Source organism: Topomyia yanbarensis, chromosome 1 (genome assembly GCF_030247195.1).
Source record: "Topomyia yanbarensis strain Yona2022 chromosome 1, ASM3024719v1, whole genome shotgun sequence".
NCBI lineage: Eukaryota > Metazoa > Arthropoda > Insecta > Diptera > Culicidae > Topomyia > Topomyia yanbarensis.
The window spans coordinates 79,646,291-79,662,222 of NC_080670.1; the positions used below are offsets into that span (position 1 = coordinate 79,646,291).

At 33.6% G+C, this 15,932-nt stretch overlaps 1 protein-coding gene across 8 annotated transcripts in view; it reads right to left on the minus strand.

Annotated features, from left to right (window-relative positions):
• The window catches only part of LOC131678003 (beta-galactosidase-1-like protein), a 333,431-nt gene extending 331,275 nt beyond the window's left edge, over window positions 1-2,156 (minus strand). For all 8 annotated transcript variants that reach the window (XM_058958114.1, XM_058958112.1, XM_058958117.1 and 5 more), the window contains exons 1-3: window positions 1,839-2,156; window positions 1,614-1,771; window positions 1,346-1,560 (exon numbers count right to left, since the gene is read on the minus strand). In XM_058958114.1, coding sequence (XP_058814097.1) covers window positions 1,346-1,560; window positions 1,614-1,771; window positions 1,839-1,931 — 466 coding nt within the window. In that variant the 5' untranslated portion in view covers window positions 1,932-2,156. The remainder of the gene's footprint in view (window positions 1-1,345; window positions 1,561-1,613; window positions 1,772-1,838) is intronic.
• Between the last annotated feature and the right edge of the window lie 13,776 nt (window positions 2,157-15,932).

Sequence of the window (15,932 nt, forward strand, 5' to 3'; positions counted from 1 at the left end):
CTGAGTCGATTGGTATATAAGACTCGGCCCTCCGGGCCTCGGAAAAAATCTTGAAAGTTTGAGCGAATTCTATACATTTCTTTTATAAGAAATGTAAAACTGTAAAAATAAGCATATAGGATTACTGCTCCCTAATTCATCTTAGCTCCTCTATTCATCTCACCCATTTGAACACATTTGTTAGAGCAGTATCTGCTAACTTTATTGAACGCATTAGCTCAAATGGTAGGATGAATAAGGATACGTTTTACTCAACTTTTCGCTTCGCTCAAACGCGCGCATACGTTTTCCAAGCAAAAATTTTAACTGTACTGCTTCTTCGGAACGAAGCAAAGAGATGATACCTATTTAAGCGTAATCCAGTCACTCTAAGTCGAGTTATCAACGAAACAGCGTGACATCCTGACTAATGAGATGAATAATGGCTCGTTTACCCTATTTTGATGCCCATTGTAGTCTTATCCCTCAAGCATTTCTCTACAAACATATGATTACGGCTTAAAAGGCAACTGTCAAAACTCTCTTTGAAAGGAAATTCCGGACAATCCGTTACTGGCTAAACACAGTTCATAGCAGTTAATGAAAGAGAAAACTTTTTTCTTTTGTTCACTACCAACATATGTGATTGGCGAGCAACGGTTCATCCGGAATTTCCTTTCAAAGAGAATTTTGACAGTTAGCTTTTAAGCCGTAATCATATGTTTGTCGAGATTTATGTTTAAGCGAAGACTACATAATATGCAGTCTTCGGTTTAAGCCTTATTTTTTACTGTATCGTCAGGGTGTTTGCTTACAAATTTTGCCTGAAAGTAAATCACTATCTGTTCGCCTCTTCATTTTGATGTCCAATATGTTTTCTCTCTACCAACTTCAAAAGATCGAGTATATGGCCATTTCTAGATGATGTGGATCAAGTTTTGAATTGAACGAGTAGAACATTCTGATCTGTCAGTGGGGATGCCAGCAGTGATGTTGATTTCTTACTTTTTTATTTCGATAATAGAGGTTTTAACCTTAAGGTCGTTCACCTCTTTGGGTTAGAAAAATCTCTTAAGAGAAATTTCCAACCCTATGTGCGGGGTTGGGATTCGTACCCAGGTGAGCTGCGTACAAGGCAATCGATTTACCAACTACGCCATGCCTGTCCCCGTATTGATTTCAAATAGCTCAATATACCAAAAAAAACTAACCCAAAGACATCAAAGAATCATTCTGAAAAATTTTCTCACGAAAACGTGCCTCATTTTGAGTTCATTTCACATCTTATTTCAAAATTAAAAGTATTAGTCATGAGAGTTTCCTGCTATTAGTTTGTAATTGAAACAGGATAACTCATTTTACCTACCGACGTCACTAGTTCTTAACTGGATCCCAGGATATTTGTGCAGCAACCAAAAGGGAAACCCACCCATATCTCGTTCAGCGCAAATGTATGGCCCTGGCCTCAGAATAACTAATAAATTCTCATCCTGTGCTAGTTGTATGAATTGTTCGATGTCTGCCATTCCTTCCCAATTGTATACATCCTCTTTGGGATTGTGTAAAGACCATTCGACATACCTAGAATAAATTTTTTAAAAAAACAAATTCCGATGTATCATTTTTATAAATACGTTGTGATGGTGTTCAATCCAGCGGCTCTCATCGATCTCAGTATCTTTGTCCATGACTGCGGTAAAGAACGGAAGTAATGAAATGAGCCAGATATAAATTGAAAGGGTTTTCCATCCTTCAAGAAAGTGTTGTTGTCAAAATCAATCTCAAAAGTTCGCTGTAAAGAAAGTAACATTCACACTAGTGTAATCCTCATGGAAAAAAAACTTATGTGATACATTTACCGGCTTGTTCTCAAAAATCCAATAACTAAGGATGAGGTGGCAAGCAACTAATATAATGCCTGCTCTCAATAAAACACGATTCAATAGAATCATTTCTATTATAATGATTTATAGCACTCGTAATTAGAATACTTCACTCGCTATACCGCACGCAGTCATTTATACAAAACATTTATCCAACACTAGGAACCATATCTGAACCGTTGATATGTATATATGCAAAAAATAATCGAACAGCTTAACACGACACAAATTTGTGATCATGAGCAACCTGTGATGTGACTGTTAAGCTAGAATTGTTGCGTTAAACTGTTTAGATCTCGTCGCTTATTGCTTAGCTTTATTTTTAATGAAAACAAATATCTAAGGAGAGAGAAAGTGAGAGTAAGAGCTAGAGAGAAAGAAAGAGTGCATTGTGTGTGCGCAACTAAATCGACATGCCCACCCGCTTGATTCGGTATATCGTGTTTATGATAAGTGGCCTTTACACGTTCAATATTTTTGACAATACTAGAGTGTATTGACAAAAGTATTGTAGGTGTAATCGAAAAAAGTTATATTGACGATGTGGATTTCAAATGGGATTGAAATATTGTAACAATATCATCAATACTGTGTATCGACAAATATATTGAACGTGTAAGAGCCGCTATAGATTATCACAGGATGCAAAAAAGAGATGAGTAAAGCCATGTCAAGTGTTCCTCGAATTTTTCGCAAAATCACCGATCTTCATGAGGTATATTTTATTGTATAGGGATTATGGTGAATAGCTTTTGGTATAAATATTTCGTTAAAATTCCTTTTTTTCTTTAAGATATTAACCCTTAAACTTTATTGCATGATAAAATTGTTAATTTTATATCTCAAAAACTACTGAAGATAATTCAATGAATTTTTGTACACTTATGAAATGATATTTGCAATATCTTGTAAAAATGTTTTTACTCTATAATTGTGTGAATAACGGTACTTTGAATCTATTTTAAATTTTCAATTGTATTTTTTCTTGTGTTCTTCACGCTAAAAATTTCCAAAACGTATGTCAAATTATGCGGCAATCTTTCACCTTCAATAATCTGTATTGATAATTTGTCATTTTTGTTCCTATCGAGAGTTATGAAGGATTTTGTAACAGTGCGCTCTTTCAACGCACGGCCCACTTTGATGCAACCCGCGAGAACGTTCATATTGGCAACGTCGCACGTCGCAACCACAGAATGCGCATCGCATGGGAAGTGCGCATCGCATGACTATAAGAAACCACATCTCTCGGTTAGCACAAAAAGGCAAACTTTTCAATACGGATTATCGAAGGTCATTTTTTCCGTTTATTTTGAGATGCGTTAAATTTTTTTGACCGAAGTGCGCAACAAAAATTATAGTTGTTTAATATATTTATTAGTATTATAATTTAATGTTACTAACAATTAACATCTTTAAAAACACTTCTGTTGGTCAAAATACATCTACGTTATATCCAAATTCATTTTTAGTCTGCAACATTAATATATGAAAATTGAAAATCTTATGCCAACAGCATTTTATTTCACGTTTTTATTTTCGCGAGTGATATTACTTTTAAACAACGATGTGTCTTTTGAAAAAAGTTTACATAAAATCTGTTGTTCAATCGCATCGATGTTGGGGTTTTTTATCACTATTGCTTCTGTTAATTCTGTTAATTGGTGGTTCTCCAAGTTCTGGTAAGATATTATTTATTTTTGTCGAATTTCATTTAATCATCAACGATCTTTATTTTAAAATCATCGTTATAGTTTTCCGCATGTACCTGTTCAGTCATCGAATATTCCAGTTCCATTACTTTGGCAAACACCATAAGAAGAAAAATTAAACGTTATTTTTTTCTATATTTTAAACGCGTTAACCATTTACTATAAACATGGGATGTAAAATTGAAAATTTAACGAAAATTGTGTTTTATTCATGCCCACATATATTTTCGTTGTATTTTTTGCGCCCATTACGACATATGCTACATTTGTGTTGACCAATATAATTTTTAAATTTATCACTCCACATGGATGCCACAAAAATAAGATACGACGAACATATTTATGAATTTCTTTTTACGGAATACATCATTCGTGTGATCGACCCATATTTATAACATAAAACAATCGAATGTTTTTTTGAGCAAATATTGTCTATTTGGGGATAATATAGCATTTCGCGAGTTGTCTCTATATGGGAAACACCCAAGTGCGATCGAAACAAAAACAAAAACAAAATGAGCGCGTAATTTAACGCACGACCCGATGGCGCATGGCTGAAAAGTCGCTATGTGGATTTAAGAAAAGATTCGCAATATACCGTGCTACCTCTCAGACAGAACCAACTGGAAATAAAACGTGGTGAAGTATGTCAATTTGCAAAAAATATGTCAACGCAACTTAAAACATACCCTCTGCTCAACTTTGCTCATCGGCTGGCAACATCCGAGTGCGGTTGTCCGAGGTATTGAGTGACAGAAAATTAAATAACTCCTGAACAATATAATAACGCTAAAGAGCAAGTAAATTATACAGAAAACATCACTTTCAATTATCCATAAAGAAAAGCTTGTTACATTTCTTACAAAAGAAATGTATAGGATTCGCTCAAACTTTGAAAACTTTTTCCGAGGCCCGGAGGGCCGAGTCTCATATACCAATCGACTCAGCTCGACAAATTGAAACAATGTCTGTATGTGTGTGTGTGTGTGTATGTGTGTATGTATGTATGTACAAAATGTCATGTAATTATCTCAGCAATGGCTGAACCGATCTTAATGAAATTAGTTTCAAATCAAAGGCCTAACGTTGCCATTTGACACTATTATTTTTGATTTTCGATATGTTGTTTACTTTCTGAGATATGGGCGATTTTGTCAAAACACGGCAGGTTTTTTGCAAATAACTTTCAAACAATACAATTTTGTCCCACAAACTGCACAAAAATAGAAAGCTTGTAAAAATACCTTTCTAACAAGCTATAGTTTGTCTAAATCCGTGCACGAGCAGCGGAGATATTGAACATTTTGTATTTTTAGTCCGCGCTTACCAATTTTCCCTAACTAAAAATGAGATTGTTTCATACAGAGTATTGCTTTACTGGTGTTTTAGGGGCAAAACTAAACCGATTTTGAATATCGGGGTATGAAAACACATCTACGTGATTCAAGGAATTCGATGTTGAGAACATTTTGTGAATTACCTTTATAATAAATTAACTATTTCTCAAAAATCAATATATAAGTTCGCTTCAAACGCAAAATATTGTGTTGATAAAGAAACAGTGAGTTCTAGTATTTATTCCTTGGATTAGGCATTGCGTTCAATCATGAGGGAAATGTTGGATTGTATATCAATACACAGATCAACTAGTAATTCACCTAGTAGTGAGATAAAAGATTTCTTATATAATTATACTCGTGGCGTCACCGAAAGCAACTGTATGTTTGAAGCCCAAAAATCTAGCGAAAATTTAACTCTTTTGCAAGATTTAGGTTACACTGGTTATGGCGCAAAAATTACTACTTACATTATTTATGATAAGAATGTAAGAAATCAATATATCATAATAATATACCTATAAAAATAATGTCACTGCATTAACCATCATTTGCCATTCCTCACACGCCCCCCCCCCATCTCTCTCTCCCTCCATCTTTCAATCTCTCTTGCTCTCTCTGTCTCTCTTCTATCGCATCTATCTAACTATTTCTGTATCCATTTCTAAGTTGTGTGATAAGATCTTCTGCCAATCTGAAATATTTATTAATTGTAATTGCGAAGATTTGAGAAAACAAAACTATTTCTTGTCTGCTGCTACATCAACTCAACTTTAATTCAATTCTATTCAAAGCCTGTATCTACACTATAATTAGGGAAATTCATGGCTATATCAGAAAAACATTTGGCTTAACTGGGTAATATGAAAGTTTGACGATGAAAATTTTCAAAAGAGACATTCCACGTGCAATATTTAAACTATTCGTATCTCTATTGAATATTGAATGAAATATATGCTCAAAGACTGAAAGCTGAAGCCAGAAGGATTGGACTTGCCATCAACGTTTCGAAGACAAAATACATGAGAGGAAGAGGTTCTAAAGACGACAATGTGAACCTCCCAGCCGAGTTCGGATTGACGGTGAGGAAATCGAGATGGTCGACGAATTCATGTATTTGGGTTCACTGGTAATTGACGACAATGATAACAGCAGAGAAATTCAGAGACGGATCTTGGCGGGAAATCGTGCCTACTTTGGACTCCGGAGGACGCTCCGGTCGAACAAAATTCGCCGGCGCACGAAGTTGATTATCTACAAGACGCTGATTAGATCGGTAGTCCTCTACGGCCACGAGACCTGGACTATGCTCGTGGAGGACCAACGCGTTCTTGGAGTTTTCGAACGAAAGGTTTTGCGTACCATCTATGGTGGCGTGCAGATGGAAGACGGAACGTGGCGCAGGCGAATGAACCATGAGTTGTATCAGCTGCACATTCGTTGTATTGGTACGAACTTTCATGAAAAATAACGGATCAAAGACCAAAAATATCCACAAATTAGATCCAGGAAAAGAAGTCTCCCAAAGTACCCACTCTCGATGGGGGATGCAACTACAATATGAGTAAAGCCATGTCAAGTGATCCTCGAATTTTTCGCAAAATCACCGATCTTCATGAGGTATATTTTATTGTATAGGGATTATGGTGATTAGCTTTTGGTATAAATATTTCGTTACAATTCCTTTTTCTCTTCAAGATATTAACCCTTAAACTTTATTGCAAGATAAAATTGAAAATTTTATATCTCAAAAACTACTGAAGATAATTCAATGAATTTTTGCACACTCATGCAATGATATTTGCACTATCTTATAAAAATGTTTTTACTTTATAATTGTGTGAATAACGGTACTTTGCATCTATTTAAAATTTTCAATTGTATTTTTTCTTGTGTTCTTCACGCTAAAATTTTTTAAAACGTATGTCAAATTATGCGGAAATCTTTCACCTTCAATAATCTGTATTGATATTTTTTCATTTTTGTTCCTATCGAGAGTTATGGAGGATTTTGTAACAATGCGCTCTTTCAACGCACGGCCCACTTTGATGCAACCCGCGAGAACGTTCATATTGGCAACGTCGCAACGTCCTAATGCGCATCGCTTTGAAGGAGCGTATCTCATGTTCAAAAATGGCATCTCTGAAGTTAAAGCAAAAAGAAACCGATTTAATCCACCTAGCAGTGAGATGAGACATTTCTTACACATTCACACACTCTATTGGATTAGTTTGCAGAACTCACGTAACTAGAGGTGGGATGAAAACAGTTTCTAGTCTTGCACGAATACAATCTCGAATAAACTGAATAAATTATAGAAATCAACAAAACGACCGAAATAAAAAAGTAAAGCAAAAAATGAAATAATAGGTTTTTATATTCATAAAATGAGTAGAAAAATTAATGTAAATCAAAATTATAATATACACGAATCAAATTAGATTAGGTTATTAAATAAAAATTAAGATTATATTTAGAAATATTTATAAGATTAATAGCATAAATTGACTCATACTAACAAATTGAATGAAATAAAACGAATGACTGAACATTGAATGCATAAAATTAAAGATATGAATAAAATGCATCAAATGAATCAATTGAATCAAATGAATTAAATGAATCAAATGAATCAAATGAATCAAATGAATCAAATGAATCAAATGAATCAAATGAATCAAATGAATCAAATGAATCAAATGAATCAAATGAATCAAATGAATCAAATGAATCAAATGAATCAAATGAATCAAATGAATCAAATGAATCAAATGAATCAAATGGATCAAATGAATCAAATGAATCAAATGAATCAAATGAAACAAATGAATCAAATGAATCAAATGAATCAAATGAATCATATGAATCAAATGAATCAAATGAATCAAATGAATCAAATGAAACAAATGAATTAAATGAATCAAATGAATCAAATGAATCAAATGAAACAAATGAATCAAATGAATCAAATGAATCAAATGAATCAAATGAATCAAATGAATCAAATGAATCAAATGAATCAAATGAATCAAATGAATCATGTGAATCAAATGAATCAAATGAATCAAATGAATCAAAGGAATCAAATGAATCAAATGAATCAAATGAATCAAATGAATCAAATGAATCAAATGAATCAAATGAATCAAATGAATCAAATGAATCAAATGAATCAAATGAATCAAATGAATCAAATGGATCAAATGAATCAATTGAATCAAACGAATCAAATGAATCAAATGAATCAAATGAATCAAATGAATCAAATGAATCAAATGAATCAAATGAATCAAATGAATCAAATGAATCAAATGAATCAAATGAATCAAATGAATCAAATGAATCAAATGAAACAAATGAATCAAATGAATCAAATGAATCAAATGAAACAAATGAAACAAATGAATCAAATGAATCAAATGAATCAAATGAATCAAATGAATCAAATGAATCAAATGAATCAAATGAATCAAATGAATCAAATGAATCAAATGAATCAAATGAATCAAATGAATCAAATGAATCAAATGAATCAAATGAATCAAATGAATCAAATGAATCAAATGAATCAAATGAATCAAATGAATCAAATGAATCAAATGAATCAAATGGATCAAATGAATCAAATGAATCAAATGAAACAAATGAATCAAATGAATCAAATGAATCAAATGAATCATATGAATCAAATGAATCAAATGAATCAAATGAATCAAATGAATCAAATGAATCAAATGAATCAAATGAATCAAATGAATCAAATGAAACAAATGAATTAAATGAATCAAATGAATCAAATGAATCAAATGAATCAAATGAATCAAATGAATCAAATGAATCAAATGAATCAAATGAATCAAATGAATCAAATGAATCAAATGAATCAAATGAATCAAATGAATCAAATGAATCAAATGAATCAAATGAATCAAATGAATCAAATGAATCAAATGAATCATGTGAATCAAATGAATCAAATGAATCAAATGAATCAAAGGAATCAAATGAATCAAATGAATCAAATGAATCAAATGAATCAAATGAATCAAATGAATCAAATGAATCAAATGAATCAAATGAATCAAATGAATCAAATGAATCAAATGAATCAAATGAATCAAATGAATCAATTGAATCAAATGAATCAAATGAATCAAATGAATCAAATGAATCAAATGAATCAAATGAATCAAATGAATCAAATGAATCAAATGAAACAAATGAATCAAATGAATCAAATGAATCAAATGAATCAAATGAATCAAATGAAACAAATGAAACAAATGAATCAAATGAATCAAATGAATCAAATGAATCAAATGAATCAAATGAATCAAATGAATCAAATGAATCAAATGAATCAAATGAATCAAATGAATCAAATGAATCGAATGAATTGAATGAATCAAATGAATCAAATGAATCAAATGAATCAAATGAATCAAATGAATCAAATGAATCAAATGAATCAAATGAATCAAATGAATCAAATGAATCAAATGAATCAAATGAATCAAATGAATCAAATGAATCAAATGAATCAAATGAATCAAATGAATCAAATGAATCAAATGAATCAAATGAATCAAATGAATCAAATGAATCAAATGAATCAAATGAATCAAATGAATCAAATGAATCAAATGAATCAAATGAATCAAATGAATCAAATGAATCAAATGAATCAAATGAATCAAATGAATCAAATGAATCAAATGAATCAAATGAATCAAATGAATCAAATGAATCAAATGAATCAAATGAATCAAATGAATCAAATGAATCAAATGAATCAAATGAATCAAATGAATCAAATGAATCAAATGAATCAAATGAATCAAATGAATCAAATGAATCAAATGAATCAAATGAATCAAATGAATCAAATGAATCAAATGAATCGAATGAATCAAATGAATCAAATGAATCAAATAAATCAAATGAATCAAATGAATCAAATGACTCAAATGAATCAAATGACTCAAATGAATCAAATGAATCAAATCAATCAAATGAATCAAATCAATCAAATGAATCAAATGAATCAAATGAATCAAATGAATCAAATGAATCATATGAATCAAATGAATCAAATGAATCAAATGAATCAAATGAATCAAATGAATCAAATGAATCATATGAATCAAATGAATCAAATGAATCAAATGAATCAAATGAATCACATGAATCAAATGAATCACATGAATCACATGAATCACATGAATCAAATAAATCAAATGAATCAAATAAATCAAATGAATTAAATGAATCAAATTGATTTAATTCATCCAGTGAATACAATGAATCAAATTAATGAAATGGATCAAATGAATAAAAAGAATGGATGAACAAAATGAATAAAGTAAAAAATAAATGAAATGCATAAATAAAACAAACGAATCAAATAAACAAAATGAGCTGAAGTGATACAATGAATAAAAAGAAGAAAATGAGCAGAATTTAATGCATTGATTAAAATGAAAAATTGAACAATGGTAAAAGGTTATAAATTAATATAAAGAAATAAATTGAATCAAATAAATTATTTGGATGGAATGATTAAAACTGAAGATGTTAAAATGAAGAAACTGAACAAAATGAATAAACTGGAAAAAATGAATAAAATGCATACAATGAAAACAATGAATAAAATAAGTTAAATGAATGATATGAGTAAAATGCACAAAAAGAATAAACTGATCAGAGTGAATCCAAAGAATGAAACGAATAAAATAAGTAAAATGAACGCAGATGAACAAAACGAATAAAAAGATGCGGAATGGAATAATTAATTAAAAAGAAATGGTCATATATTTGAAGCTAAAAACATTTTTGAATAAAAAAACGCTTTTAATCCACCTAACAGTGTGATGGGACATTTCTTATAACTCTTATCACTCTCTTCGGATATTACATCGTTTGAGAACATTTAGAACTTGATGCTTCGCGATGTTTTTGATAACACATACTACATGGGATAGATCTCAAACCAAATCAATGGGAAAGCGAAAAAATGGCCCATAAACTAGACATACAAACGAATTATTGCTAATGCTCTGTTAATAAAATATCTAAATTCTTCAATCAATGCATTGTAGTGGGAAAACTGAATTTTCCTAAAGGGATTATATATTGTACTGTGCCAAAAAAATCGAATTTTTTTTTAATCGACTTGAGGTTTATACTTTACTCAAATTTCCAACGTGACTGAGAACTAAGAAATCAACACTTTTTCTTGAGAAAAGCGATACTAGCATTGACACCATTCAAAGAAAATCAACAGTGAATATTTCCAGACTTGGTTTTATTTCCTTTTTAAGAACTATTGTGTTTTTTACATCCTAGATTGCATGATTCAGTGATCGAAACCCAAAACTATGAAGTATTTAAAATTATTAAATTAAAATTTGTGTTTGCTATTGAAATTGACAAAATGATAGTATCGCCCCTTTGACGATTGTTTACTTTTTCGGTCCCACTTATCAGCATTGAAGTATCGCCCTTACGTTTTTTTACAATACCAATTTTACAATTGGTGGGGGTTTGGTGAAAATCGATCTTACTGTCCAAACGGCATAGTTCCGAAACCGTAATTTTTGAAGTTTTAAAATTATGCAGAATTAATTTTTCAGACAATAGTAACAGAGTTCGTGCCTTTAGTGAATTTGTTGAGACTTTATTGTAGTCATGAATATTAACCTGAGAAAATTCACCATAAATACTTCTTGGACGATATACCGTCAAAATTATTTTATCAAATGATGCGCTGTTTAATGTTTGTAAAACTCATCGAAGATACTAAACCTCCGAAATTGGCGGTTTCAAAATGATGCTATCTTGACCTTAAATTACTGTTTTTGAATATTTTACCTATACATATAATTGGTCATACAACAAAAATCAAATGCTCATCAAAATCGATCAGAACCTGCTAGAGTCGAATGGAAAGCGTCATTTTTCATAAATTTCTCTCTACATTCGGAAATTGTTATCCTCGTTATTAATCATATTACGTTTTCGTCTCAACTCGACGCATTCCCAAAATAAAAACCTGTTTTAATCCACCTAATGGTGCAATTGTGCTTGTCTCATTTGTCCAGACTACGATTCCATGGCTGGTTATGTTCAATACAATGGTGGAAATGAATATTACATGTTCAGCACGATTTGCACATACATACAACGGATCGACAGCCACGATCTTGAGATACTATGTGATACTGAAACATCGCTTGAAACCAGCGGCGGATCAAGGAGAAAGATCCGGGAGATCCAGGTCCTGCCGAAAATTTTCAACTTGTTAAGAAATTTTAAACTAGTTTTAATTTTAAAGTAGCAACCCTTCACTGCATACTCCCTCCGGGCCGGTATGATTGACGATTTTTAGAGTGATTGCATAACCTTTCTATATGAGAAAGGCAAAAATGTACCAAAGTCCAAAAAATCAATTTTTGTCAAACAGCTAAATGTTTCATGCATTTTAAAGTCATTTGGCATCAAAAATACAAATTTGATTTTGAAAATTTTTCATTTCAGTTTATATGGAAATTTGCTGTGTGATTGCACTCTTCAACTCGTAACTCCGGAATGGTGTTAAACCCCAAAACCTTCTCTTGGCTACGCCGTTGCTTGGAGTTATTTATTTCGCTTTTCATTTTCCGATATGTTTCAGATCGATCCGATGGTCATAAGTTAGAAAAATTGCAGTCAGAAGGTTCGCACAAATGAACATTTTTGCACTGATAAGTTATCAAGTTCCTTCCAGACAACTTGGAAGTGTTCGGTGATTATTTCTAGCGGTTGTAGATAGAAAAATGAAATACAAAATTCGTTTTATCGTAATAATGTTTGGCTTATTTCAATGGATTATTACTATATTGAACAATAAATAGGCGACAAAAAGTAATCCACAAACAACAATCCATAACTTTTAAAGTATTCAAAATAGATATTTAAAGTCTTCAGTAAAGTTATTCGCAAAAGTAAGAGCTACAAATTTGCTGAAGACATCATTTCGATATAATCACTTCCAAGAAAATTTGTGAAAATATCTCACTCATAGGGGGATTAATCAGCAAAAGCACAATACCAAAAGAAAGGGCATATTACCTCCATTAAATTCTCCGAAGATACTATTTACCTAAAATTAGCCGTTTTGGCGTTAATAATAGATTACATGTTTTTGGTCATATTTTTTTTTTTTTCAATTCGTTTATTTGATAAGGCAGGTTTGCGTTAGCTTAAAGGTGCCAATTTTGTTTTGTTTCACATTTTAAATTACTTAAAACTAGGGGCTTCCATATTGATTTTTGAAATTAAACTAAGGCTAATTTATAGCTATACATATACACAAGGGGGTAGTATAATTTTCGTAAGATTAGAGGGGTCATTTAGTTTTTATGGCAATATGGTTTGACATTTTTAGCAATGAGATTATTGGAGCAAATAATGTTTAACTAAGGGGGAAAATTTTTACGACTATCTTAAAAGTAGAAATAATTAGAGGGCGTGATTAAATTTTGTAAAGATTCGGAGACATTAATTAGAGTTATTTTACGTGGTAGTAGAGTTGGGCATTTTAAAACGAGATCATATAATATAATAGTTAAAACTAGAAAAGGCAAGAAGATATTTGGGGGGGGGGGGGGGGGAGGGGTGTTACTTCTGTGTATAAGAGTCAGGGGAAGTAGGGTGGACAAACATGGCAGGGGGAGAACATTGTTTCAGTTTCAGACTTCGGGAGATCAACGGATGGATTACAGAATCAGGGTGGTCTTCATCAGGAAGAATCATGTACTGAGACGCCGGGTGGTCGTTCTCGAGATGGCAGGGGTTTCTCCAGACGATTTCGTAGTGCGGCTCAGATGTTGATCGGCTACATTTCGAATTGTGCGTGTGATGTTCGTGCTTTAGGTCCCGTGTTTGTTGGCTCATTCGACAGGGATGTTTTGTGTCGCCTTGGAGTCGCATCAAACCATCGTGGGTGTATGGTACAGGTGGAAGAGAGCGTTTCTGAGAATGATAAGGAAAAAGGGGCAGTTAAAGTTGGATATTGATGGTTTTTATGAAGGTGTATATAAGGGACATATAGAGGACATCGCGGCTTGCCAACACATCTCGAACCGGGACGTTGAGTGGTCTTCCTCGGGCCCGGAGGGTGTCCATAAGCCGAGACCTAGCGGAACTGTACTCGGTGCACGCCCAGACTATGTGCTCTATATCGTGATAACCGTCGCCACAAGCGCAGATACCACTCTCCACGAGCCCAATACGTCGGAGATGTGCATCCAGCGTGTAATGGTTCGCCATGAGTCGGGACATCACACGAATGAAGTCACGACCCACATCCATCCCCTTGAACCAAGGTTTCGTCGATACCTTAGGGACTATCGAATGTAGCCACCTTCCTAGCTCCCCATTGCTCCACGAGGTTTGCCAACTTTCGAGGGTTCTCTGATGAGTAATACTGAAAAATTCGTGGAAGCAAATTGGTCTTTCAAAAACGTCACCTTCAATGGCACCCACCTTAGCTAAGGAGTCCGCCTTCTCATTGCCCGGAATGGAGCAATGAGAAGGGACCCACACCAAGGTAATCTGGAAAGATTTGTCAGATAAAGCACTCAGTAGCTCCCGTATTTTCCCCAAAAAATACGAGGAATGCTTTCCATGTTTCATCGAGCGAATAGCGTCAATAGAACTCAGACTATCCGAGACGATGAAGTAATGGTCTGCGGGTAATGTGTCAATGACCCCAAGGGTATACTGAATAGCAGCTAGTTCTGCGGCGTAAACTGAAGCAGGGTCACTGAGTTTGTAGGAGGCGGTGAACTTTTGATTGAAAATACCGAAGCCAGTGGACCCTTCGAGGTTTGATCCGTCAGTATAAAACATCTTAGAACAGTCGACTTCTCGGAATTTATTATAAAAAATATTTGGAACCACTTGTGGGCGTATATGGTCCGGAATTCCAATAATCTCATCTTTCATGGATGTGTCGAAGAAAACAGTAGATTCAGAAGTATTTATGAAATGCACACGGTTGGGATTGTAAGAAGAAGGATTAATATTTTGCGCCATGTAGTCAAAGTACAGGGACATAAAACGGGTCTGAGAATTGAGCTCAACAAGCCTTTCGAAATTCTCAATCACCAACGGGTTCAAGATATCGCATCGAATGAGCAATCGATATGAGAGTTCCCAAAATCGATTTTTCAGCGGGAGAACGCCCGACAGGACTTCGAGACTCATCGTATGGGTCGACTGCATGCACCCTAAGGCGATACGCAAACAACGATACTGAATTCTTTCGAGTTTGATGAAATGTATGTTCGCGGCGGATCGAAAGCAGAAGCATCCGTATTCCATTACCGACAGTATCGTTGTTTGATACAACCTAATTAGGTCTCCTGGGTGGGCACCCCACCACGTTCCGGTTATTGTACGAAGAAAGTTGATCCTTTGCTGGCATTTCTGTTTCAGATACCGAATATGGCATCCCCAAGTACCTTTCGAGTCGAACCAGACCCCTAGATATTTTACTGTGAAGACCTGAGCTATAGTTTGACCCATTAATAGAAGCTGTAGTTGTGCTGGTTCACGCTTCCTAGAAAATACAACTAGCTCAGTTTTCTCCGTGGAGAATTCGATACCCAGCTTAATAGCCCATGCAGACAAATTGTCCAAGGTATTCTGTAATGGTCCTTGTAGATCGACAGCTTTGGGTCCCGTAACAGACACCACGCCATCGTCTGCAAGTTGTCTTAACGTGCAGGAATTGTCAAGACATTCATCAATGTCGTTGACGTAGAAATTGTATAAAAGGGGGCTTAGACATGAGCCCTGGGGAAGGCCCATGTAGCTAAATCGTGATGTCGATAAGTCACCATGCGAAAAATGCATGTGCTTTTCCGACAACAAGTTTAGTAAAAAGTTGTTTAAAGTCGCTGAAAGACCATGCTGGTGCAGCTTCTCTGAAAGAATGTTGATCGAAACTGAATCAAAAGCCCCCTTAATATCTAGGA